At 41.1% G+C, this 27,811-nt stretch overlaps 1 protein-coding gene and 4 non-coding genes across 5 annotated transcripts in view; 2 read left to right on the plus strand and 3 right to left on the minus strand.

Annotated features, from left to right (window-relative positions):
- Nucleotides 1–27,811, minus strand: part of LOC125234939 (dynein axonemal heavy chain 10) — a 77,747-nt gene that overhangs the window by 12,699 nt on the left and 37,237 nt on the right. Inside the window, 39 exon segments of the mRNA XM_048141362.1 lie at nt 289–490; nt 692–851; nt 1,339–1,517; nt 1,908–2,003; nt 2,734–2,897; nt 3,338–3,446; nt 3,662–3,826; nt 4,042–4,260; nt 4,730–4,884; nt 5,198–5,333; nt 6,631–6,778; nt 7,209–7,452; nt 7,833–8,107; nt 8,480–8,685; nt 8,865–9,082; nt 9,315–9,459; nt 9,557–9,754; nt 9,908–10,010; nt 10,080–10,172; nt 10,376–10,518; nt 11,244–11,374; nt 12,605–12,782; nt 13,127–13,252; nt 13,842–13,948; nt 14,438–14,564; nt 15,207–15,395; nt 15,951–16,121; nt 16,717–16,872; nt 17,142–17,294; nt 17,469–17,561; nt 17,646–17,830; nt 18,231–18,354; nt 20,740–20,899; nt 21,694–21,951; nt 22,395–22,489; nt 23,418–23,576; nt 24,268–24,433; nt 25,035–25,207; nt 25,443–25,631. Coding sequence (XP_047997319.1) covers nt 289–490; nt 692–851; nt 1,339–1,517; nt 1,908–2,003; nt 2,734–2,897; nt 3,338–3,446; nt 3,662–3,826; nt 4,042–4,260; nt 4,730–4,884; nt 5,198–5,333; nt 6,631–6,778; nt 7,209–7,452; nt 7,833–8,107; nt 8,480–8,685; nt 8,865–9,082; nt 9,315–9,459; nt 9,557–9,754; nt 9,908–10,010; nt 10,080–10,172; nt 10,376–10,518; nt 11,244–11,374; nt 12,605–12,782; nt 13,127–13,252; nt 13,842–13,948; nt 14,438–14,564; nt 15,207–15,395; nt 15,951–16,121; nt 16,717–16,872; nt 17,142–17,294; nt 17,469–17,561; nt 17,646–17,830; nt 18,231–18,354; nt 20,740–20,899; nt 21,694–21,951; nt 22,395–22,489; nt 23,418–23,576; nt 24,268–24,433; nt 25,035–25,207; nt 25,443–25,631 — 6,298 coding nt within the window.
- Nucleotides 17,908–18,026, minus strand: LOC125235051. The gene has a single exon (XR_007178047.1). It is a non-coding gene; the product is annotated as a 5S ribosomal RNA (ribosomal RNA).
- Nucleotides 20,056–20,128, plus strand: Trnaa-agc. The gene has a single exon. It is a non-coding gene; the product is annotated as a tRNA-Ala (tRNA).
- Nucleotides 21,543–21,661, plus strand: LOC125235040. Its single transcript, XR_007178041.1, has one exon. It is a non-coding gene; the product is annotated as a 5S ribosomal RNA (ribosomal RNA).
- LOC125235050 lies at nt 27,529–27,647 on the minus strand. Its single transcript, XR_007178046.1, has one exon. It is a non-coding gene; the product is annotated as a 5S ribosomal RNA (ribosomal RNA).

The following is a 27,811-nucleotide window of genomic DNA, read 5'->3' on the forward strand; positions in this document are numbered from 1 at the left end:
AAAGCGGAACGCTCAAAAAAATATTTAACCACGTAAGTAAGGCCTGGACAATAAAGCACACGCGTGTTCAGACGTCAGCATGTGAACAGCAGTAAAACACGACTAACTAGTTAGTCCTAGAGTGACCTCTACTAAATACCAGGGAAAGTTGGATGTGGGTTCCGTGATCATCAAGGCGTGATGATCCTCAGCCTGTACTTTGTGGATTTTCACCATCTTCAGTTCCAGCAAGATACCAGTAGGTGGTAATTTCTGTTCTAGTTCTGGAGTGCTATTGCTATTTATTACCTTTGAGCGACCTCTGCAGAATGCCAATAGGGAAGGTGGGCGTGGGATCCGTGGTGAGCCACAGTCTGTACTCCGGGTGAGGTTTCTCCATCATCTCCAGTTGCTTCTCCAGCTCCCGAAGGAAGGACACCAGTAAGTGGCAATTCTGGAGGATCAGCCATTGCCCGTGGGAGATCGCGCCTTCCAGCAGAGCAAGGGCAGCCTAGAAAAAACAATATCCGAATTATTCATAAACGGGTTTTTTCCCCATGTAGGAGATTCAAAGTGGCACTACTGCACCACTTTTCCCTGCTTGGAAGATTCGAAGTTCTAGTAGAACAGAATATGCTAGCCAGTTCTTTGTCCGAACTGGTTTCAAATATCGATTAAAAAGACCAGATAAAAACAGACGTGCAGATCTTACCCCTTCTTGACCTTGCCCAAGTGATAAATACTTGAATTTGCCTCCGCCGAATCCGCAGCGATCGGCCAGCTTCATCAAGTCTGCTGTTGGATCGGACCCGGGACTCAGAATGAATACTACTGGCGTAAACGGGCTGGTCTGCTCAAAGATCACGTCGAAGCTGAAAAGCAAAGAGATATTAATAAGTGGTACAACAGGTCCACACACCGAAATATTACTTAAGGCTCAACAGGGCTTAAGCGCGGTATCCTTAGCGACCTTAGCATGGACACAGTTGCTGACATATCGGTGATGTGCCCGCCCATAGGCAAAGTGATGTACCTTCCCGAGTCAGCGCGCGGTAAATGCGTCAGCATCAAGTGTTCGAATGACATGAGGATGTGTCGGTAACTCGGTATCCGTTGAGGCATGGTCGTAGTTTCTGACAAATCTCTGTTGGACCACTGAACTAATATTCAAACCTGATGACGGGTGGGGTGATGCACTCTTCGCCCATGGTTTCAGTGATGCAGTCAGTTAACACGCGGTAGATGTGGTCCACTCGGAAGCAACGCAGTAGCATCAAGAGTTCGAAGGGCTCGAAAACGAAACCGTTGGGCATGGTCGTAGTTTCTGTCCCTGTCTATCAACTGGACTAGTATTCAAACCTGATAACTGGTGGGGTGATATACTCCTCGCCCATGGTTACAGTGATGTAGTCCGTCAACGCTCTGTAGATGCGGTCCACTCGGAAGCATCGCAGTAACATTAAGAGTTCGAAAGGCTTGAGTATTTCGCGGTATCCATTGGGAATATGCGCTGTTTCTGGAGTGTCACTGTCGAACCACTGAAAAAAAGTTTTTCATCACCTTATGACCTGCTTCATGGTATGCAGTCACTGTACCATGCGGACGCCTGCAACTTAAAGGTGTTACATGCAAGCCCGATCAGTTAAAAAATATGTAGGCACTATTTTTTTTTAAATCTCGTGACTCACGAGAAAGCATGAGAGAGACAACCGAAGCGTACACTAACAAATATTCGTTTAAATCTGCAAAGGGGCCATTTAAGATCGACATAGTGAGAGAACTGAAAAATGTACACTTTGTCGACGAGTTTTTATTTCATCAGGTAAGAAATTAATAAAAGAACATGGCTTGTCCAAACTACTTTTTGCGATAATTTAGGAATAAGGAATAAGAGATACTGAATGTAAACTTTAAAAGCATTTCGGTACCTCTTGCCATTCATCAACTCCACGAGAGATGTGGTCGAGGAGATTAGCAAACGCATCCGGGAAATCATTGCTCAGCTTAACTAAGTCTTGCCAACCCTGAAAATAAACACATGATCATTATGCTTGTTACAAAAAACAACGATGATAATAATACTTCTCATCGACTGGCCAGAGGAAACACGAAATCGGGAGTCGTGGAAATCAAGGGAACAGGCTTTTGTCTAGTAGTCACCCGAATAGGCTACGGAAAAATCCTTTCCACGTATTTGGTCTATACATTCCTCCCACCATTTTCTGTCAAAGGTGTCGACTTGTCGAGGTTTCCGATGTTTTTAATCAAAGCCGGGAGTGATCACTAAGCACATGGAAATGCATCAATATTTCAGTTCGATCCACGAATATATTAAGAAATTTACTGTAATTTATTGTCGTCTTGGATCGTCCCATATGTAATGATGTGCAAGTTGCGGAAACTTTCCAAAAAAATCTTAAATTTCTTGAAAAATTCATGATACTTTCACGAAAAATAAAGGGAATTTAAATTTATGAAATGGAAAGTTTCCATCCATACAATTGTCCATACAAAGTGTGGAAAGTTTCCGAAGTTTTCCTATGTGAAAATTTCAGAATTTTGGAAACTTTCCGTCGGCACATCAGTAGTCCCATGAATTTTATTGTCAATTCGTAAGGTTTGTCAGTAGTCTGTCGTATTTGATCAAAATTGTTCGCCTTTTTCTTATTAAATCATAACATTCGGTAGTTGGATCCAACCAAGACGATATCTATAATTTTACCATCAAAAATTGTATTTTAGCAGTATACTTACGGAGCTGGGAAGCCAGGTAGTAGGATTAGCTCTTGCAGCCTTCTCTAAAGACACGTTACCCTTGATGAAGAAGTCCAGTTCCGCTTGACTGACGTTATCCTCGCTCTGTTCCACTTTTATGTCCATTTGGAACGAGAACAACAGCTTATGCCGTTCAAAGATACCTTTGAACAGAAAGTGATCGATTATGTTATCATATCTATTGGATAGGCTGATATTTCTGTAGACGCAAACCTAACTAAATACTGATCTGACTGAAGCGCTGATGACCTAGCGGTATGAGCATGCGATTTTAATTAGATTTTTCTAAAAGTTTGGGGTTAAAGTCTAGCTAGTACCAATGATTTCTTCGGAACTTTTGTCATGTACGTTGCTTTCGGCGAAGGAAAACATTGCGCGGAAACTGGATTACCTACTCCCTACTCCCATATTTACCTACCCTCAGGGTTGAAGTCGCTTTCGTAAAAACTTAGACATTAAGTAGTTTTTACGAAAGCCAAATCCTAATATTATTTCCCAAAGCGAACTCACGAAACGAACGAGCGAGCCACTTTCATGAGCCGTGGCAAAATTTTTACGTTACCTTTGGATAAGGCTAACTCACCAGTACAACCATAATCGTAAACGTTCTTTGTGAGCATGTCGATGATGTTTCGGAGACGTCGACCCAGGATCACGTTGGGCATAGCCTTACGCAGAGAGAACGCAAACACCTGGATCATAAAATATTCAATACAACATCAAATTTAGCTTATTCAACACACAATCACACCACACCAGTCATTTATACAGCTGTGCAGTTTGTATTTTCATCACAGAACGGACCTTTTTATCAGATTTCGAAAAATAACAAGATTCTTATTGCACTTGAAGCATAAGAATTCTTCTGAATGAAGTATGAAACAGAAACAAATGAAATGGCACTCACTTCAAGATAAGACGAAAGCGAGTACTGATACATGCTGTTGACTCCAGCCATGTCGGAGAGCACGAAGAACAATATGGAGCCACGTTTGGCCACAGGTCGGTATCCGTCACGGAACTTCTCGATGTCCTTCGTTGTGGCTTCGGCAAGAGTTAGTTTCTCCATCACCTGGATGGAGAAAATATTAGTACAGACTGCAGAGCAGATACAGACTTTGTTTATATAAAGTTTCTGGACGATTGATTTCCTTGGACCTAGGTATTCGATAGTTGAAAAGTTTTGGCATTTAGCATCAGTTAGAAATTTGACTGTCAATTTCTAGAGTCCGGCCTATTTTAAAGACACAAAAGTTCTGCGATTAGTATTTAGGAATGATCCCTCACCTCACCAGCTTTCGACTTTGTATTTTCCAAAGTGTTGACCAACTCCACGTTATCCAGCATGTTGCCTGTGGACGTGGCCAGCTCTCTGAGCAGACTGTCTTCTAGCCCAGACAGCAGACTCTTGTTGGCGCTGGTCTCTATGATGAGGCTTTCACGCTGCTCCTCCAAGTCGGCTCGTTCTGCTCTTACTACGACGCTGAGGAGCTGGTCTTCCAAACCCTAAGGAACGAAATAGTAAAATGCTCCATAAATTGCAGAAATTCGTGGCATGCACTAGTATTGCAGGTAAACTTTTTGAAGTTAAACTTTTAATGCGACTTCCAATTTTTCAGCGTTAAACGTTTAACGCTCACTGACAGCGTTAAACGTTTAACGCTCAGTGTTTCAAACTCGAATTTTGAAATACCCCTTCCAATTTTCATTTTCACGTTACGAAGTTTCACTTCCGCGTGTAAGAATAGTGTGTGGAGTCCCTTCTTACACACTATTTTTTTATTATTTTAAACTTCTTCTGTCAAGATTAGTATTTCTGTCTTTTTTGTTAGATTTACATGGGTATGAAAATGCCAGCAGTTTCGGCAAAGAAGTCGAAGTGGTCGCCATATTTGGAACTTTGGAACCAGCCGGAAAGATCATAATCAACATTATATTCGGAAAAGGGAATGTACTCGCCTAGTAGTCACTTTACCTGCACAGTGACAGTGTAGTTGATGACTACGGCCTTGGCGTAGGCGGCAGGGTTGAATTGCGGGTTGGCCAGCTTGGTCGTGAGATACATCCGGAAGTGAGGATCGTAGTCCACTTCGTTGCTGCCCAGCATCACGAAGGTACGACCGCTCTCCACTGCAACATTTGTTTATATGATAATTGGTAAACTTTGAGCTGTACAGGTAAACTCCAAAACTCTTGTGGTTTCTGCATCTACATATAAGACCTAGAATAGAATATAAGACATAGTATCGAGAAACGTCCACTCGGAAGGCACCGGCACCGGTGGATCGATGAGGTTCAGAAAAACCAGTGTGGCCTTCAATCGACAGAATGACGTCAGATCGCACCGCAGGACAGGAGCGAATGGCGAAGTCTAGCGTCAGAGCCAACATCTAGTTCAGGTTCCTGAACCAGCGCAGTAAGTACCTATGTTCTATGTACAAACCTTTTATATTTTTCTCCAGTACGTTGTCCACTACTGGATCTATGTATTCGTTGACATCTTGGAAGAGTACTGGCATTCCATATTTGATGGCCATTTCCAACTGTCTCAGGAATTGTGGGTCGTTGAAGGAAAGAACCTGAAGTAAGCATTGATAATTAAAAAAAAAACGACAATAAATATTCGCCCATAGACTTATTAAGGAAGTTCCTTAAAGGAACTCATCCATTTTGAAATTAACTTCAGTTTATCAGGGGCGGCTCACTCCGCGATTCTATCGCCGCGCTACAAGTACATCCTGGCGGCCGCGAGTTCGCGGCCTACTCAGGGGTGGCGCGCGTTCTCACGGAATGCACGTTCGCACTTTCTATTGTTACTTTACGTCGCGAGTTTTTTTAAGGTTCATATGCGATGTCCGCGTGTCGAATGGCTAATAATACTTAGTTAAATAGACATCATGAATAAAATAAATACCATAGGACATTCTTACACAGATCTACTACTAATTAAGTCCCACGAAAAAGTTCAATAAGGCTTGTAATGTTGGAACTTGAACAAAAATATATAAATACAGTATATATACTTAGAAAGTACCCAAGACTTGAATATAATAGTATAACATTTTATGTGAGTATTAATTCGTTTTAATCCATAGGTAACCCTATCGCCGGACGCCGCGCACGTGCGGCTCGTTTCTTTGTAAGAATTTTGTAGGTATTTAAAAAGGCGGCATTTCGTAAACATCAAAGCAGTGAGCCTTCTGTACTTGTACTATTATATATTCTGTGGTTTATTGTCAATATCAATTCAAACTCTGGCTCGTGGAAAACATCATTATGAAACCGGACTACTACAAATCTTATACTTTTTCTTATACTTTTAAACGAGCAATTCTTGTATATTTATTTATTTATTTATTTATATATACCGACGATCTCGGAAACCGCTCTTTCGCTGAAATTTGTTATGTGGGGGTTTTCGGGGGTGAAAAATCGATCTAGCGTAGACTTAGATCCCGGAAAACGCGAATTTTCGAGTTTTCATGAGTTTTTCTTTCGCGTTAGTAAACGTAAAATATGGTCGTTAATTTCGCCGCGCGCGCATCGATTCCGCTTAGCTCAGTCGTACGAGGTCGGTCTAATGTACGCAGATAGATCGTAGGTGTCAGGGCTTCGAATCCCGGCCAGAAATTAAGTTTTTGTTTTTTGTCTTTTTTTTGTTTTTGTATTTATAAGAGTTTTTTTTTATCTAAAAACGTGATATATTCAAATAGAACCGAGCGAAGCTCGGTCGCCCAGATATTACTGGGATTAATTGCCAAAGCGGCTCTCATGATCCGTTGCAAAATGCCGGGATAAAACTAGGAAGAAGCTAGAGGTAGTAGAAGTAGCTACTGTATCCAGGTTAAGAGGGTCCTTACTAAAATGTAAAGATACCTTCAGATTATTTTTAGCCTCCCGTTTCTTGATCCACGTGAGAGCTTGTGTTTGAGGATCAATACATAGTGGGAACCTCGAAGCCCTTGTGGTGAGGATACCGTTCTGCACAGACAACTCATCTGGAGGCAAGCCTTCAGAATTCCAACTGAAAATGGTAAGAATGAATTATTTATGAGAAGTTCTAGTTTGTTTTATGTCATGTACTTATCTTATCTTTAATAGCAAGGATGAAAGTGGAACTTTTTTGTACAATGATTTTGTGTTATTGCTATCTCTGTTACTCACAGCTAAAATCGCACCTAGAGCGCAATGCCCTATTGTCTCTGTCACGACTAACTATATGCCCTTCGGAGATTTGCAGCAACACTATAATATTGCCGTCTACCCCCCTGTTTATGTCCCAGTGTATTTATACATAAGTGGTCTATCCTCTTCCCCTAGTTGGTCCTCAGTCGAGCTCGTACCCGCTAATCTCCACCTCATTAGTCAAGTTCCTCTCGGCAGCGTGAGCGGTATCCCTTCTGTCGCTCTCAACTATATGTCTAGTGTCCCCTCAGTGGGCTCGCGCTACCCACCCGCTAATCTCCACCTCATTAGTTAAGTTCCTCTCGACGGTAAACGGCAGCGTGAGCGGTATCCCCCTCTCCGTGAGGTCCCCGAACCAGTCCTCGTAGATCATCGTCGCGCGGAACGAGAACGAGAACGGCCCGGCGTAGCAGAGGAACGAGGCGGAGAGCAGGCAGTTGCCGATGAGCCGGGATTGCTCCACGTAGAGGGCTGCTAAGTCGATCGTCCAGCGTTTCTGCTCGCTTGACAAACCTGGGAAAGAAATTTTAATTGATGTGCAAATTGTTCTACATGATCCAAAATATTTCTTAGAGAAGTACATAATATGATTTTTTTTTATAAAAAGTACATCTTGGAAATAATTTGGTGACTTGAAGTAGTGTTATAAGAATTAGAATTTATTGCCGGGCCACTATCAAGTCACGGTAATTCTACACGCCTAAAATTACTTGACATCTGTTTGTCAGCTGTTATCAACCGTCCCATCACAATATCCGTCTCCTCCTGTAGTTCTTATATCCTCGACATAGCTGCCGTATTATACTTCGCGTTCAGACCATCTAACGTTCTCTGCAGCCTAATATCCTTCCTGTTTATCTCTAAATAATCAAGAATTATACGTAAATAATTACCTGACATCAGTTTATCAGCAGCAACCAATCGCCTCATCATGATATCGGTTTCTTCCTGCAGCTCCTGTCTTCTCAACATAGCCGTGTCATACTTCGCGTTCAGACCATCTAATGTCCTCTGCAGCCTGTTGATTTCCCTGTTCAGCGACTCTAAATAGTTAATGGCTTCTGTGTATTCCTTCTCTAGTTGTTCCACTTTGTCTTTCTTCGGTTTGACTTCTTTGTACACTGCGCAGTAGCCGAGTACGGCGATGACGAATTTGAGGAGACCGTATCTGTTAAAAAGATATTGCTTACACTTAATCTAAGATATAAAGAAGTTACAAACATAAGCGTCGATGAAAGTGCAATAGCTGTGAATAATTAACTGTATTTATTTAAAGTTGAGATTTTCTGTTCTGAATCACGAGCTTTTTTGATCCTTATTGGGGTAAAGAGGTGTCCCAGACTTTTCATACTATTTTCATTTGTGCCCCTCTTTGACCATCATACGAAGTGATTCAAGTGATTTAAAAAATAGTAACGAAATGGAAAAATCTCAGGAGACCTGTTTTCTCCTATTTGAAAGAGCTCCTAAATCTGAGTAGAAAAAAAAACTATTTCAAGGAAGTGAAGTATAGAACTTTAAATATAAATGGTCCACAAACCCAGCCTTGCTGATCGATTGCATAGTGTCTAGCTTCTTGCTCTTCTTCATATGTGCCTTTACATCTTTAACCTGCTTCTGCGTGATGAGGTCGCAGTTCATCTCCTGCAAGTTCCGCAGGAAGTTGGGGTCCGCCATCATGCCCTTCGCGCCCTTCCAGCTCACGTCCTTGATGCCGCGGATGATGACTACGCATTCGCATACCACCTGTAAGAATGGAAGGTCCGTGCTACAGCTACAGCAGAAAGTACGTGAAAGAATTGAAAATCAGAAAGCATCAAAGCAAGGTTATCAGACTAACTTTCGGCCTTCCCAACGTCTTCTCGATTATGATGACGTTCTCGGTGACATTACAATGGGTGTACTTGTGATATAAGACCACAAACCTGCACAGCCTCAGGCGGAGTGGCGAAGGACCTAATTTCAGTGATATCGTTCTTATCCAAATCGGCCAAAGCCAATCTAGCGGCCTCCAAAGCAGGCATAGCCGCTGATAGCGCTTCTTCGGCTTCTGACTTCTCCTCAGCAATGACGACCTTCTGTTCGGTGATTTCTGCGCTCTTTATGGCTGCAACTTGCTGCTTGCTCTGAGCCGCGTCCGTTGCTGCAATCGTTACAAGAATGTCAGTTTTTTGGCGGCTTTATCCGTAGTTTTTTCATGCTATCATAACAGTAATAAAAAATAAGTCTGCAGTTTGTACCTACTGCAGCGAACGTTGAAGAACAGTAAAAAAATAATTTAAGAAAAAAAAGAACATTGTATACGTCGAGATTTGGGATGAAACAAGATGTAGTGGTGGACTGTAGCTGTTGTAAATCTAAACTGAAGTCCGTACCGACTGAAATTTCCTTGAGCAGTACTTCGCATTCCTTCGTCTGCTCAGCCACTATAACCTTCTGGACGGCGAGCTTGGCATTCAAGTCTTCTAACTGTACGTTTGCTTCCTCGATCTTCGCTAAACCGCCGATTAGACGCTCACACTACAAATATATCAAGTCACATAACGGATCTCCATAAAATCTTTTTTCTAAGTTGCCTTCATTTTATATATTTTGAACATTCTAATTCAGAACTGACCTGTGCGATGATGAACGAATCTTTCTCATTTAGCAGCGACAAATAAGTAGTCAAGTAATCCATATAGTGCTTTGGCGTGACGTAGTTGTTCCTACGAAGCCGTAGCAAGAACTCCACTGAATATCTTGCGACAGACATATGAACATGAACAACATGCTCTACTATTATCGGACGGAACTCTTCGGGTATCTTTTCAACCTGGAATAAAGAAACAATGATTTTCTTGATAAAAAGAATGTAAATGTCCATACTCCATAGTTATCCCAAGCGGTTACCTATCCCACTTTCGGACAGCACTCGAATTTCTCTTCTCTTTTCAATCTGGGAGTGGTTGATACATGCGGTACTTACGTCTGCTAAGAATACATTAGCTACTGCCAACAAAGCTTGCTTTGGCCACGGAAACTGCCAATCAATAGTCGTATTATTCACCAACCCTGGGAAACTTCGACACCTGGAGACAACATTATCGGTTAGTTTCTGCTCAAATTAGTAACTGCACGAATGCAAGATTAATTTTTACCTGTTACGGAGGATGTCACCGCTTGGCGACATAGAGAGGACTACGTGGAGATTATCAGCACATCTGTTGCAGAAGAATGCCCAGACAGCGTCTCTGCAGGGTAATTTCAGATGATAAGTAAAATTGGCAATCCAAGTGGAACCCGTTTGTCTATTGTTTTTTTCTAGTTGTATCATTTTAAGGTGCGGCCACACATTCGTGGTGGGGCATACTTCGCTCAAGGGAAATGAAAGAGGTGTCATCACTAATGTTTGCCGAACCCTTACAAATTGGCTGCAGCATTTTGATAAACTTACTTGGCAACTCCGTATCCAGCGTCGGCGCTGGCATTACGCACAGAGTTGATGATGGCGTCCTTTTCATCGTCGCCAAAGAGCGCTGGTATCATGCCGATCATCAGAATGTTGTTAATGAATTCCAAGAAACCTTCCTCCAGGATCTGATTAAAAGAAATATTCCTATAAGCTAAAGTGAGAGTGAAATAGAGGAGACCCTAATTCCCAGCAGTAAGTGGAGAGCCATGTGATGGAACATAAGTACATTAGTTGAATCAAATTTATGGTTGGCTTCAGTATAGAGCTTGCACCTTTGAACGTAGGTGCACCTTTTTCTAAAATAGGAGACGAAGACTTGATTCCCACAAATCCTTTATTGATTGGGCTCGTTTAACTCAGAATTCAGAATCACTAGGAGATTAAATCCTGATTAAGTGATTATACAAAATTGATCGAAGACCATTCTTGATGTGAGGTTGTGGAAACCTCAATTTCTATAATTTCTGGCATGTGCAAGTAGTTTTTTTTTTACTGAAACTTGACATAATGAAGGGACGTTTGGGACCATTTCAATGGTGGAGGAGAGCGAGAGAGCTGTCGGTTTTGATTAGAATGAGCCCAGGAACACCAGGATTTGTGAGAATCAGGTTTTACTTTTTTTTCAAGATACAGTTTAACCTTTTAACCGCCAGAAATTTTTGATCGAGCGTGCTCGTGTCGCCACCGACAGGTATTGTACCACGCAAAGTAAGGTTGGCATAGTTATGGGAGTTATAAATGGGCTGTAAAAACCAAATCAGATCTTTGTCTTATTTATCAGACTATGGCGGAATGAGCTGGATATGTGATGTCTTATATATCAGACTCTGGCGGTTAAAGGGTTAATTACCTGTGCAGCCATGAACAGGAACACGGTCTTCTTGTTTTCCACCCCGAGCTGGTTGTACAGCCGCTTCATGTCGTCCTTGAACGTGTTCTCGTTGTAGTTGCGTGTGATCGTGATCTCGAATGTATCACAACCTGAGAACGGTGGTCAGTTCAAAATTCAGAAAAAATATTAACCCCCTTATTCATTAACGTACTCTACACCGTGTCCAATAAGTTTGAATACAGCACAAATAGCCAATAAAACAAAATGAACAAATAGTTACTACATTATTATTATATTTTATGAATGGCACTCTTATTTACTACATTCACAACAAATGTTTTGGAATAACTCCAGCATTAACTTGTTTACCAGCCTCAAACGCTTCTCAAATGGATCACACGCGGCACGCACCGTTTTCTTCACATTTCATCCCAAATACTCTCGATAACCTTTTTGAAATGACATAGGTTTATGATTTTATAAAAATTTAGTCTTCAAAGCATGTATGACCATACAAAATAGCCTATACCTAAACCTGGAGGCCTGGGTGGCCATTCATGTTTCGGATAAAAAACTGCCAAATTAGTCTGAAACTACGCTAGAATACCATTTGCCGAATGTGCTGGAGGTGCGTCTTGTTGGGACACATGATACTCATTCCCAAGCATCCTTTTTAACTTTAAGGCATTTTTTTCTCCAAAACCTTGGTTTTAAAGAAAAAAACGTTGATTTTAACGCTTTTATCTGTAAGTACTGAAGGTAGTTTACCTCGCTTACATACTGCATCCCACACCTGGGCCGATGGTGAGCTCTGGAACCTAGGCACATTTTTCTAGTTGCCCGGAACGTTATCTATCCTCGGTACCCATAATAGTTTATTTTGGACACGTGGCGTCTGTTTTATCACATACAGATTCTCCTTATAAAAAATAACTCGTCACCTGCGTGCCGAGCAAGTATTTTGTTGGCACTTTACCTCTTTGTTTTTCTTAGACACTTCGGAAATTTCATGTACTTTGTGCTTGTATTTTATTAAGAGGAATATACTCTTTAGTTTAAATAAGAATTTGATGGCCTGTGATTCCTATATCTTTAGAACTGAGGTAAAATGTGAGTATTCGGACTTATTGGACACGGTGTAAAGTTATCAAGCCGATAAAGTTCGTTTGTCCCTTTCCGACGTGTTGGTGTGATAGAAAAGGACAAACGAACTTTATCGGCTTGATAACTTTAGAGTACGTTTATGAATAAGTGGGTAATATTCAGTGTCCAATGTCCATTACGAAAAGACCCAGTTACATTGCCAGCAGGATACCTGGCCCAAAATAGACAGAAATGCAATATAATAATATTTAGTAAAAGTTATTTGTAGTGAATACCTGCAGCGAAAGCAGCCAGCCGGCAAATGCTCTTCTTGCCCGACCCACCAACGCCGATGATCATAGCGTTGCCTCTGTCCATGCGCAGGATTCGATGCGTGCGCGTCAAGTGTTCCAGACAATCTTCGAACAACACGACTGACATCTTGCCAATGCGCTCATTATATTCGTCCAGGATCTGTCAAATGTTATAATGGCTAACTAGAAGGCCAACCAAATCTTGGCACTAAGAAAAGGGAAAGGCAAGGTTTAATTTCCATAGAAAATTTGATTTTTTTTTTCGATTACTTAGTGGTTGACTTTCTTAATATCAATTAACGGTTATTACTACGAATACTTACCTAGAAAACCGTTCTTCAGAATAGATTCTAAATATGGCTGTCAGGTTGTCACGTAAAAAAGTAACACAATAAGCCAGTGACGAATAAAAACGTACCTACTCGTTGAGAACGATTATAATATGCTTATGATTTGCTATCCATTCATGAAAGTAATGACGGTATATTTGTAACAACATTTTACCTCTTGGAACAAGAAATAAACGGCCTCGTAGTCAAGCAGATCCTCATAGTATCGGATCTCCTCTTCATCTAGTGCGTTTCTGTAATCGCCGAACAGTAACGGGTCTCGTTCCACGTATTCTTCCAACTAGAATATTAATTTAATTGAATTCAAAACCACCCTTGGACTGACTATAGTCAAAGCTTCCACACATGTGGTCTAAAGCTGTAACGGCTCAGCCACGACATGTGGCCATACATTGGAGCGAGAACAGCGATGGGACTTTTTATTCGCACGTATGGACTAGACCAATTATTATTTTCAGGTTTATCTATTACTAGCTTTTGCCCGCGGCTTCGCTCGCGATAAATTCGCAAAAATTGCGAAATGCTCCATACAAACGTCCACCCCCATTATAGGTAAGAGGAGGGATATAAAGATACAAAAAGTAGCCGATGTCATTCTCCATCCCTTCAACTATCACATGAAAAATCACATCAAATCGTTGCTCCGTTGTGCCGTGCAATATAAACAAACAAACAGACACACACACTTTGCCATTTATAATATTAGTATGGATTTGAATGACGCAGTTCCAAGGCTAGATTTTCTTTATACGAGTACATAGGTAGTTGGAATTCAAATCATTGTCAAATATCGGTGTTGACCCAATGAAATGTTTAATTTCCTTACTAATAAAAACTTTTTCAACTTTATGATAAGTTTTTCTTCGTACCGTCAACACTCTTTCCTGTTCTTCTTCAATTTCCTCTTCAACGGTTTCGTCCGCGTCTGCACCGGCTTCTTCCGGTTTCTTCTCCTTTATTATAGGGTCACCAAATTCTGCAGAATAAATTGTCAATATGTTGTATTGTATCAACCCTGGCTCGTACCACTGAGTTTTTCGGAAATTATGTGCGAAACGTCATTTGATATTTGCCAGTGGCTTTTCGGTGAAGGAAAACATCGTGAGGAAACCGGACTAAAGGCCTAAGTACCCTTCGGGTTGGAAGGTCAGATGGCAGTTTTTTTAGTGCCTACGCTAAATCTTGGAATTAGTTGACAGAGCGGACCCCAGGCTCCCATGAGCCGTGGCAAATGCCGGGATAACGCAAGGAGGATGATGATGTTGTATCAATTTCATTTTATTTTCATTGTCGAGAGTTCTGTCTTTAATTTTTTTTTGTTTAATTGATTGAAGCCTAGTCACCAGCAATAACACCTTCGAAGCCCTATCGCTCATAAGATCGTGCCAGATGCTTTTGCGGCCTTCGAAGAGTAACATATATGTTAGGTATTGCCGGTGTCTGCGCTAAAGTCAAAGCGTTATACCGTCTAATTCCTCCTCCTCCTTGACCTCTTCCTCAGGGACGACAATCTCTTCCAGCACTACGGGTTCCTCCTCAGGGAAGTATTTCACTATGTGCTCTTTCATGTGGTTCCGCATGAGCTCATTGTCCTGTTGAATTCGTTTTAAAACTTAGAAGATACGTACTTGACTAAATGATGTTTGATAAAAATGGTAAATTTTCTTTTGTGTTCTGGGTACCTAACAGAAAAACAGACACCCAAATAAAGCAGTTGAAAAGCAGAGGTTTTGATAATGTAGAAAAATCTAATTTTTAGTTTTAACAGCAGCCGGGTAAATGATAATGATTGAAGTCTGATTTATGACATGGTGACCAATATGATAAGAAAAGGAAGGACGTAGACTAATTATGACTTTCTTACACCACTCTACACGAGATTAAGACACCAGCGCAGCGCGCTAACCAACCTTTGTCACTGGACACGGCCACGACATTCTCCTGCCAGCTTTGCGTGAGTGACTAGTTATTTGCGGAAGTGCCGCAATCTAATGGATGCTGCTTAACCCGTCAACCCATCATATTATTGATGTTAGAGGCCATTGATGTGATACTTAAGACTAATTTTGAATTAAAACACATGCATGAGGATGAGATGATAACCGCTTCTCGCAAATGTGCCAATTTAAAAATGTCCAAACAGTTTAGTAGTAGATCAAGTATTAGTAGATTAGGCGGTAGACTAATAAGTGGTAGGAGGTACACCAAGTAGACCGACATTTTCGTACACACACCTGCATGTTGATAAGTCTGTCACAAATTACTCTTGTGAACTCATTGCGCCAGCACCGGACCATGGCGCGCTTCTCGCTGAAGTAGTTGGGGTGTGTCAGCAGCAGGCCAGCGGCGATGCGGGACAGGTCGCGAAGGTTGAAGATGTAGTGGAACTTGGCGGGGGTCGGCGGGAGCTCCACTATTATAATCTGTAAACGTTTAATAAAAGAGCGTTCAAGAAAAGAGCGTACATTGAACGCACCTCCAGCACTTCTGGTGTTTCGGGTGTCCATAGGCGGCAGTAATCGCTTATACCATCAGGCGACCTGACTGCTGAGATCAGATTTGCTCTATTTGCTATCGCATAATTGGACTTAAAAGCTACGCGATTTTTATCGACTATAAGGGTTCCTCTTTATTTGGCAGTGGCAATCTCTTAAATCTAATTGCATTTGGTAGGTGTGATGTACTGAACGTATATGACGCCAAGGTTTTCCACTGGTAGATGTGATGCACCTTTAAGGTGCCTTTCCACTAGAGAGGCGCTACGTGGATGTGTTTGATATCCACCAATCATGTTCATTGTTCCACAAAGCATAGCGCTAGTAGGAACCGGTTCGACTAAGCTAATTGGTGAATATCAGACGCATCCAGTAACGTGGGGTAGAAAATCTCTGGTGGAAAGGCACCCATAGGCTTTATAATAAAACGAACAGACGAATCACCTGATACCTATCTAGAACTAATAAAATATACTTAGGTACCTTGTAAAGGTCTAGAGTCATTTGGACGATTTTGTCAGTTATTTCTTGTATTTCTTCTGGGAAGATATCAAAATGGCCCGCAATGATGGAGGTGTAAATATGCCGGAGGGTGGTTTCTGCAGGGAACTGCAGATTGTACACCGAAAACATGGAGATGAAGCGAGGGTCCACCTGGAAGCCATTGTGACAGATTTGGATTTTGTGTGTCATCATCGTCATCATTGGCCACAGCATCTTTCCAGATGATAGTTGCAGCGACTAAAGTAATTAGGTATCCTGGCAGGCAAGCATGGTCACGCGATAAATGATAAAACAACAGGCCGTCTCTGTCGCACTTGCCTATAGTGCGATAGGGACGGCCTGATGTTTTATCATTTATCGCGCGACCATGCTTGCCTGCCTGATGAGGCAGTCTAAGTACTATCAGCTGCAAAAGTGCATGGAGAAATTATGAACGAATTCATTGATAAATTCGCTATGCACTTTTGCAGCTCATAGTACATCAGTTGTGATGGCTGGACTTACCTACAGGGTATAGGTAAAAGCCAATGGCGAACATGTTTGACCGACTTCCATGTTTTGTAGCTAAATTTTTGACGCCACACCATCACAGAACACCGATAACACCGACGAAATACCAATAAGGTATCTATGTTAGAAAATAAGCAATAAAAATAGCGTCGGTGTTTTTAGATCTTACGAGATTCGGTTTAGTTATCTGCTGTTATAGTGGATAGTGGGTAATTAATTACATTTGTATACTTACATCGTTCCTACCACCTCCAGCTTTACCCATAGCAGCAAGGAAGCCTATGTCCTTCAGGTTCTTCCAGTTCAGGTCCTTGCCCCTGTCGTAGAAACCTTTCCTCTCGAATAGAAGTTTCAACAAAGCTATCGGTTGTTGAGTGCCGTATGTGTCCACCTGATTCATACAGAAATATTGACTAAGAAATTAGCAATAAAATAAACACATCGTACAGCGCAATGGAGAAATATTTTTGAACATAAAAAAATATTTATTCTGTACAAAAAAATAAAAAGCAAAAAGCCAACGACACGAGGTGTTCCCAGGCGGTCACCCATCCAAGTACTGACCTCGCCCGACGTTGTTGATCGGACGAGAACCGGTGTATTCAACGTGGTATGGAGTATGGACGTTGGCGACTTTGATAACTCGAAATTAAAACTTACAATAGGCATGTTCATATCGTCTATAAAGACGAGAAGTTTCTTCCCAACAGGCGGACCGAATGTATCTTTAGTTCGCTTTTCCACCACTGACTCCAAGTTGCGCTGCACGTCCATTGACGAAGTTCGAGAGGAGAAGTTCATTTGTTGGACCAGCTGCAAAATGAAATGTTACATGTAATAAGGTAATAGTTATAGCTTTCAATAGAAGACATTAAATCGCGTCAATTTACAAATATGTTTCTGAATAAAAACGCTGTTTCATACAAGTCTCCCCTTTGCCCTTCTACACTATTTACGACACAGCGTATTTTTATCGACAATACTTACGTATTTTTCAGGCGGCAAACCTCTCAAGTAATTGCTGATGATGGCAGTCTTTGAAGTCCCTGTGTCGCCAACGAGTAACACTGGCCTTTCCACCTAATAAGAAATTCCAAAAATATTACTTCAGTTAAGACTTTCCAAAAATAAAGTAGGTAAAATGGTGGTCAAAAGGCAACTTACGCTCTCCATAATTTTAATAAGCCACGTCATCCGTAAAGTGTCCACGGTCGGGACCAATATACCCGAGAACCTCATCTCCCTGTCATGGACGTATTCTGGGATTAACCACACCCACGCCTCCCAAGTCAGTGTTGACAGTTCCAAACAGTAGTCGTACAATGTTGGGAACGCCATGGGGAAATGTTCTAGAAACAAAACAGCATTAAATCAAACACTGAAAAAAAAATGTTTAAAAAAAAAGTAATTGGAAAAAATAGCAAAAAGCCAACGACACGCGGTGTTCCCAGGCGGTCACCCATCCAAGTACTGACCGCGCCCGACGTTGCTTAACTTCGGTGATTGGACGAGAACCGGTGTATTCAACGTGGTATGGACGTTGGCGATAATGTGAATATAATTTCCTACTAAATAGTATGTAATGTAATGTATTATTTGATTGTTGATGATAAGAATATACGACGGAGCAATACTCGAGATATTTAGGAATGTGACACGAGGACGGTGTATTCAACGTGGTATGGACGTTGGCAAGGGCGTGATCGAAATTTGTGAACAATTTACATTATTTATTATGTAAGAACTTACTGGTAGTGGCCTTCTTTTCGAGACTATCTTCAACAAGCATCATCGGACACGCCTTCTTGATGTAGTTATCGAAGTCGAAACGACCGTCATCCACTATTGCGGCGCCCAGACTGTTGTACATCGACTGCAAATAACCATAAGTGCGTTTTCACATTCCGATCCGATATCGGATGTCGGATGTCGGACCGATATCGCATACATTACAGGCGCCATCTTGGAGTTTTCCATTGAAAACCTTCCGAAATCCGACATCGGATCGGATACTGTGAAAACGGACTAAGGCTGATTTACACGGTGTTTTTGTGTTTTATTATATTTTCTACAATTTAGGACAAAATATTAATCTAGCGAAATCAAACACAGTTCTCTCTCTCAGAACCTCTCGCCATCTTGGCAACATAACAAAACTAGCTCCTCTCTTCGAGGCATATCTGGATGCGTGGCGATTCGCCACACCTTGTATAAACCTCAACATGTAAGTTTAGTAGGTATGTAATTAATTGGAATCGCATGCTAAGTCCTGTGAAGTGTAGTGTATCTACTACCTACTTATACGATCCTCAGTTGTGAGAAGCTTCACTCTCATGACCCATCCGTCAGTCATAATCTCACAATACAGTCGCCCTTACAAACATCAGAGCGGCCGAATGCCTAAAAATATAATTCTGGTAAGAGGGCGACGCAAGTGAGGTCAACTTGTTATTTATACTATGTCCACACTATGTCGATGGCAAAACAAGGATACGGCCCCCCGCCTAATAAAGGTTTGCAACTTTGCAGTGTCCATTTATGTTAGGTCTACAACTCCAGACCCAGAGAGGCACATACGAGTCTCTGGGCAACCGAGCTTCGCTCTCTATCCTTATGTGTCGCCATCTTAGATCTTGACCTGTGTCGCCATCTAGTGTTTGCAATAAATAGCTGAGTACAACTACTGCACACGAGATGGCGCGCGAAGAAAAACGCATGAAAACTCGAAAATTCGCGTTTTCCGGGACCTAAGGATAAGTTAGACCGATTTTTCACCCCCAAAAACCCCCACATAACAAATTTCTGCGAAATCGTTAGAGCGGTTTCCGAGATCGTCAGTGTAAATAAATATATATATAAATAAATAAATAAATAAATAAATAAATATACAAGAATTGCTCGTTTAAAAGTATAAGATTATATATTCTGTGTTTATATGAACTGTCTCCATTAGGGGATGGCGCGAATTGACAAGCACGAGCGCGAGCCGAGGGGATCATACACCATTATTATACGTTATACAACACTTAAAATAACAGCCAAGTGTGCACCATTACGCTCCGCGCACACGGATGCAACAGTTGCACGGCGACATTTTTTGTCTCTGTCGTGCGTCTAAGGAGTGACGACAGAGACAAAAAATGTCGCCGTGCAACTGTTGCATCCGTGTGCGTGGGCCCTTAGGAGACAAAGCTATCTGTTTGTTTTGTGCGGCAATCTTTATTTCTTTCATTATTTTAATCCTTAGTCAAGAAAAAGTAGTTTACTAAAATTAAATTACAAAGACATGCAATAAAATAAGAGAGCGCGCACACGGGCAACTGTTGCCGGCGACTTTTTTGTCGCGACCATGGCCTAGTATGAAAGTGCGCACACGAGGCGACGCAACTTTTCATACAAATACGAAACTCGCCGAGCAACTGTTGCCCCCTGTGGGTACATAGTATTATAAGTTATAAGTTCGCTTTGTTTACCCGTTTGAAGAAGTGCTAACAAACAGCGAACTTATTTCATCAAATTTGATTCTCACGTTGTCTCACGCTTTAGATCACTAATTTCAACTCTGCTCTCATCCGGGGGTGTAGCTCAGATGGTAGAGCGCTCGCTTAGCATGCGAGAGGTACGGGGATCGATACCCCGCACCTCCAACTTTTTGAATGCTTTTTTTTCCGTTGTAATACAATATGACACATAATATTTGTTTTTTTTTATGTACTTTACAAAAAAATAGTACATACCACCATAAACACGCACTCGACGATTGATTTGTCCACTGGTTCATTGGCATTTTCTCTGTTTGGCAACAGGCCACTTATCATGTAACAGAGTTGCGTGACCTGAACATAGTTATTGTTAATTTATTATTTTATCACATTATTTATATAATAACTTATAAAAAATTTATATAAAAATATAAGATTCTTGAACAAGAAATATGACTCTTGATGTTTTTGTTATCAGCGCCATCTATCACCTACGCGCAAAACTACTACAACCATAGTTGAGATTCGCGCCATCTGTCGCTGACCAATTGAACTACAACGGCAACTAGTTTAGTAGAGAGTACTGACGCTTGTTAGTTCTAGTTGTACAGTATAGATGGCGTGAAAATGAAATTTTTGTATAGTTTTACCTGAGCGACATAGATGGCGCAAATATCAAAATATGATTTTCTAAACTAAAGTTTTTCTTTAAACACAATGACTTCAATTAAGCATGTGTTTACATAAGAAAAGGTTATAAATAATAATATAAATACCAGATTAAGCCCAGTTTGCGGTACAATGGTCTTCAGAGGCGTTTGCTGCTGCAGGCCGAACAGTCCAAACACTATGTAGTTAATGGCTCCGGCCACGTAGTGGTCGAAGAGATCCTTCAGCTGCTCGCGTTCCTCCTCGTTGTTGCGGCCTCGAAGCCACCTGTAATAAGAAGCTTTATTATACACGGTGAAATAAAAAGAAAAAGAAAAATCCGTTCAAACTGCATAGTGAATTTTGAGGTAATAATGAACAAGATATTATTAAGGGACCAATCCCACAGTATAATAACGAGTACTATCGTACAGGGTAGTCACTCCCGCTCCCCGCTGAAAGTGCCGCCTACCCCCTCTCGGTTACCTCACAGTTACCGCCTGTCAAAACCGCGACCAGTCGACCTGTTATATTTCACTCATACAAGCATAGTACGCGTTTACCTACACGAGCTTAGACTGTGTGCTAGGAACGCGCCTCTTTCCTATATTTCGATCGCCAGTGTCCGAGGTGTGCCAATGCTAAACGCAAAAAAAAATTGGTTGTTTCATACATTTCGACTGTCATGATCATGATGCCCTTTCATTTCTATGGAACAGCTAAATATTTTTTCGCGATTTCAGCATTGGTCCCATAATAAATCTTGTTCATTATGTTGTTCACTATTATGACCTCAAAAGTCACTAAATATGCAAAGTTTAAACGGTCCTTTTTATTTCACCCTGTATTTTAAATATTAATGTGACGTGACTTATGTACATAATGATATTATGTAATAAACATAACATTTTATAATTTTGCCATCAAAATCGCCAACGTCCATACCACGTTGAATACACCGGTTCTCGTCCGATCACCGAAGTTAAGCAACGTCGGGCGCGGTCAGTACTTGGATGGGTGACCGCCTGGGAACACCGCGTGTCGTTGGCTTTTTACTTTTTTTTCTTAAATTATTTGTATACCTTTCCCAATACGGTTCGTATCCAAGATTTTTAGGATCGACGAAGACCATGCCAGCCCTAGACACAGTGGCAGGGCTGGCATAGTTCAAGTCGCCGACTTCGAAAAGCAGCGCGCAGTATGAAGCCAGGCGTATCCGTTCGCCGTTGGCCAGGGTTAGGAGCTTGTTGTCGTCCATGACGGAGTTCATGTTTTCGATCCAGAGGGCGTCTACGTCGCCGTCGAAGAGAGAGTAGCGGCGCTCGCCTTCCTCTGCCGGTCTGTTTAAAATAATATAAGGTGCATTAGGGTAATTCCGAATGACAGAAATGCTCGAATAATTCCGAATGGGGAATCTTGATATGATGGAAATAATAGTGATTTTTATGCGACTTTCGTAATTTGACGACTTTCGTAATTACCTAATGCACCAGTATGGGGTTCTTCAAAAAATAAGTGTACAAGTTTCTAATGGGTCGGCAACGCGCACGTGACACTTCTTGAATTGCAGGCGTCCATATGTTACGATGACCGCTTTCCATCAGGCGGACCGTACGGTTGTTTGCCACCGACGTAGTAATAAAAAAATAAAATGTATAATAAGAAAATGGAACTTAGGTGATTTCGTAATGTGACAGGAGGATCAGTGAGAGACCTACGTCATTCATGTTGACCCTTTATTGACAAAGTAAATAGTTGATCACAGTAGGTGATTAAAGCTAACCGGTTCATCTCTCGGAAAATCTTGGAATACAGTCCATCCGTCCAATCTCTGGTCACCGGGTCCAAGATTCCGTACAGTTCTATTACGGAACAGGCCTGAAAATAATTATTTGTTTATTTGTGTGTAAGGGTGCAAAGTTGTATTTTAACGTCGAGTGTGGAATTGAAAAACGAGCAAGTGAAAGGATTCTATAGTCGAACCACGAGCGAAGCGAGTGGTTCGAAAATAGAATCCTGAACATGGCGAGTTTTTCAACACACGAGAAGTAAAATACATTTGCACCCGTGTGTAACACAAAACTTTTCCCCTCACGAGGAAATTACTTACAACGCAAAAAAACGCGTTTATCACTGCTTCCAGTAGTTCAACAGGTGGTAAAACATGTTTATCACTAGATTAATCCACTTTTATCAATTTGGAAGTAGAACATTTGGCTATACCTATTCAAGGTAAAATTACTTTATCCACTAGTGGATAAAATGCGTTTTTACCCGCTGGTATTAAAGGACAAAACGCGTGTTTCCGAGCTAGTGAGGGGAATAATAAATTATCTGTAATTTACAACATTATAAATTAAACTATAACTTGGCATTTACACTGTGCTGTGCTAGCACAGGTTTGGTTATTCACCCCAGTCACAGTTCACTTTATGTGCATCATAAATCATAATATATGCGTCACAGAGAGAGCGTATATATCTCTTGTAGTCTTGTCAGTCTAAGTAAGTATTCTGATAAATGTGTAAGTGTGTGAAAGCATGTGTACTGGAGTGCATTGGAGATGGTCGCAAGTTCGTCGATAAGACCTGGTTTGCGGGGTTGCGCTTGCGGCACTTGCAGACAAGAGGTAAAGAAGGCACCGTAGCAAAACGTCGCAATCGGTTGCAAGCTTCCCTTGTCAGCTATGTGGCAAAGTATGCTGCTCTCGCATAGGTCTACTTAGCCACCAAAAGCGATGTTTCTCGTACATTGCACCATAAATCGTCTGAAATTGATGTTAAGGCCAGTATGTATGGAATCTTACCTTAGGGTTGAGGACTTGCAGCTTGGTGGGCAAGCCCATATTGGTCTGAGCTTTAACCAGGGTCTGTACCACCACCGTCTTCCCTCCGCCCGTGGGACCCACAATCATGGATGAGTGACGCGTCATCATGGTCTCATACAGCTGCACGACTTTGTCCACCTGGGCATAACATGATTACAATACATATAAGTCAATTGAAATTATAGACAGCCGATATCACATACTCCTCGTATTTATGTAGTAATTCATAATACATACACACTTACTTACAGTACATAACTAAATGAAGTAGTCAGAAGAAGACATAGACAAATAAGAGCACACATTATCCAATCCGATATCGGATGTAGGACCGATATCCTATTATCAAATGCACCATCTTTGATATCTCCCTTTGACATCCTTCCTATATCCGATAACGGATCGGATAGTGTGAAAACGCTTTAAGAGTCCTGTATAGGGATAAGCGGCGAAAGCATAGTTTATGAAAAGAGGCCTGCGGAGTGATAGTATATTAGACGACAACACAAATTCGACAACTATAATGATAAATTTCACGCACAAACCTATCATTTCGCTTACCTACGCTTAAATACTGCTGAAGTGTGCAAAAGAGAAGCTGTCACGTATATGATCATTCTATGAATGCAAAAGAGGAGCCAGGGGGTTACCATGAAGTACTAAGCCGTTCAGTTTAGGTCGATAGAAAGGGACACAATAAAACATATAGCTCCGTCCCTCTCTCTCAATCTAAACAGAACGGCTTTAGTATTTCATGGTAACCCTTCTGTACTCTATAGTAGATGACAATACAACTTTGACAACCCCCATGACTGATGGAACGTCTCACCTGCACGGGCATAATGATGTAGCCATCCTTCTCCAACACTTCGAGCACCACGGCGTTGAACTCCGGGTAGCCGACTCGCGGGCAATCCACGCCCGGGAACAGGTCTTTAATCAGCCCCAGGAATAGTGGCACATCTTCGAACACGAACTTCGGGTAGTTCATATCCCTGCAGACACATTAAAACTAAGTTACAATGGTTGGTTGTGCATGGAAGAGGGAGGGGTAGACCGCGAACAACGTGGATGACGAATGTCCAGAGAGAAATAAGGTGGAGCTCGGCCTAGTCTAAAAGACAAAGTACTTTGCTGTACTGGTTTCAATGGTGACCGATTGCTTGGTACAAAGGATATTATAAAAAAGACCCGCGTGTCATTGGCCCTACTTAATTACTTCGAACACTTACCTGCCGATCTTAGGAATGAGCCATGTGACGAAGCATTTAAGCGCAAATTGAGAAACCTTTTGTTAGATAACATAACCCTCTGTACTCTGTAAATGAGTACATGGAATTGAATTTGTGATAGCGTGCATTTGATTACACTGACTTCGGATTTTATTTCATTTGTTAATTTTATTGTGCTTTGTGTATTTCTCTTTGTAAATGACAATCCTTATTGGGAGAAACTATTCATTTTATTATTTTCAAATCATAATGTAATTTTTGACGATCATGATGAGAAGATAAACATAACTTTGACATGTAACAAATTTATAGTGTAATTTTTATCATGAAATAAAGAAATCTAATCTAATCTAATCTACCTTACCTTAGAGCTCGCATTAGCACGACGATCTCCTGCAGCCCGACGCCCTCTCTTCTCATCTTGCCCGCCATCCGAAGCACGGCAGTCAGGGCCCGGAGCCCCCAGTCGTAGTGAGACTGTTTCGACAGCTGTTCTCGGGCCACTTTGTATAGCACTGTCATCTTCTTTGCCAGGACCTGGAGGCAGATTTAAACCTATAGGAAAGCTGAATGTGGTGTCAAAAATTATGAGCTCGTTTGTGCTGTTACAGCCTGTTCCTGAAGAAAAATGTCAAAAAGTTAAAACTCGACTGTGTGTTGTTTGGGTCTGAACAACGCACAGTCTTCACCGATACCACAGAATATATAATAGTACAAGTACGCCGATACTAATAATACTTTCGTATATACCCTGGTTTATGCTGACAGGTACCTTAGCAGTCAGGAATCCGTCAGAGAACAGCGATATCATGCAGATCATCTCCAAATCCGGCAGAATGCAGACCACGGGCCTGAACAGAGCCTTCACTGACTCCGGGAGTTCCGTACGTCCAGCGTACCCTGGGTTCATGGTGATGAAGATGCCCACTTTGCTGTCCATCGCTATCTCTTGACCTTCGAACTGAAAGAAGATTATTAGTCGCCTATAAATATATAGATTAAGATCATCATTTGCATGTCACTTTGCGACGAGGTAGTTGATACCTACTCACTTTTACGTAAGACTATATGTAAACCTGCATGCACACTATCTTATGCAAATAAATGAATTATGAATTATTATGAATTTTATATTTTTTAACAGAACATTTCAAAATAAGTATGGCAGGTACTTGGTCTGATAAGTTGGATTAAGAATAAACAAAGGTGGTGTATAAATATAAATTTCGATATTAGTAGGTATCTATTAGTGTCGAGGACAATTTTTTCTAGATAGGCGGCAAACGAGCAGACAGGTCGCCTGATGGTAAGCGATCACTGCCGCCTGCCGCCCATGGACACCAGAAGTAGATGTTTTTGACGAAATGCTATCTAGAGATAGGACGTAAACTTGTAATGCCAAAATGTCAGGGTGGTGGGTCCTTTGTAGCGGGAAGGACTCGGAGTGGATTTAGTTAGTAAATAGTTTAATTTTAATTTCATTTGTAATTATTAATTTATTTAGTTATTAGTATATGTAGTATAAGTCTCGATTGTAATTATTTTATCTTTATATTAAATAAAAGTTATGTTTTTCCATTTTATGAAAATATAAGTAAGAACGATTAAATGTCAGCTAAATTCCTACACTACATATGAAGATTGATTTGTATCGCAACATCCGTAACAAAATGATGTTAAAACTTCTAGAATTTTCCACACTAGGTTCAACGCCCTTCGCCACCTCTAGATAGAACGCGACGCGGCTAGGTAGTCGCCTGGCGTCTCACGAAGCAGACACATGGTTATAATATAAGGAAAAATTTCTAGAATTTTCAACACTGGGTTCAACGCCCTCCGGCATCCAGATAGCACGCGACGCGGCTAGCCCGGGTAGTCGCCTGGCGTCTCGCGAAGTAGACACACAGTTTGACGCCTACAAAAACAATTGCTAACGAAGTTCAAGATGGATGACGCATTGATAGAAGCTGTGTACAAAAGGGAACCCCTGTGGAATCCGGACAACGACCTTCACAAAAACGCGATTGTTTTGAAGAAATTGTGGGAAGAGGTGGCTTACGAGTTGCAAAGAGACGGTTCGTATCCTAACACATTATAATAATTTATTTGAGAATCACGTCTCGTGAAAATTGGAGGTCGCATACCTACATAGGCTATATAGATTACAAATCTACGCCTTTATAACAATGTATTGATAAATTGTCTGGTACATACCTAACCTTTTTAGACCTCTAACTTATTAGATAACTTTTTTATTGCAGTCAAGACAATAAAATCCAGATGGAAGAACATGCGCGCCTATTTCTTCAAAGAACACAAGAAGATATCAGAAAAGCCAACTGTCGATGGAACAGATAACGCCTGCACTTCCTGGCAATATTATGAGCCATTAATGTTTCTAAAACGCTCACTAAATTCAGAAGATGAAACAAACGTCAGTATAGACTACGAAGAAAATGCATGTATGGGAGAATCACCACAGAATAAAAGACTTCACATAATTGAGGACAATGATCAACTTTTGCAAACAAAAAGAGAACGAAAAAGACAAAAATCACGATATGTTGTTTTTCGAGAGCCTGCTTCCGTATATGGACAAAATTCCTTTGGTGCGAAAGCTAAGACTTAGATCTAAGATTCAAGATTTAATTTTAGTAGAACTGGAAGCTGTTGAAAATAACACCTAAGTAGGTACTTTTTTTTTAAATAACATCAACGTTTGTTATTTATTCCTACGACCTATATAATTTTGTGATTAAGTTTGTACATAGGTACATAAAATACATAGTTAAAAATAAATAACTTTTTCTATAAATTCATTGTGGTGAAATCATTGAGACGAATAAAAAAAAGCAAAAAGCCAACGACACGCGGTGTTCCCAGGCGGTCACCCATCCAAGTACTGACCGCGCCCGACGTTGCTTAACTTCGGTGATCGGACGAGAACCGGTGTGTTCATCGTGGTATGGACGTTGGCGATAATGTGTATATAATTTCCTACTAAATAGTATGTAATGTACTACTAATGTACATAAGATCTTTTCCATGAGGTTTATTTGGTTGTTGATGATAAGAATATACGACGAAGCAATACTCGAGATATTTAGGAATGTGACACACAGACAGACGACCTACCTTTAT

This window comes from Leguminivora glycinivorella, chromosome 16 (genome assembly GCF_023078275.1).
Source record: "Leguminivora glycinivorella isolate SPB_JAAS2020 chromosome 16, LegGlyc_1.1, whole genome shotgun sequence".
NCBI lineage: Eukaryota > Metazoa > Arthropoda > Insecta > Lepidoptera > Tortricidae > Leguminivora > Leguminivora glycinivorella.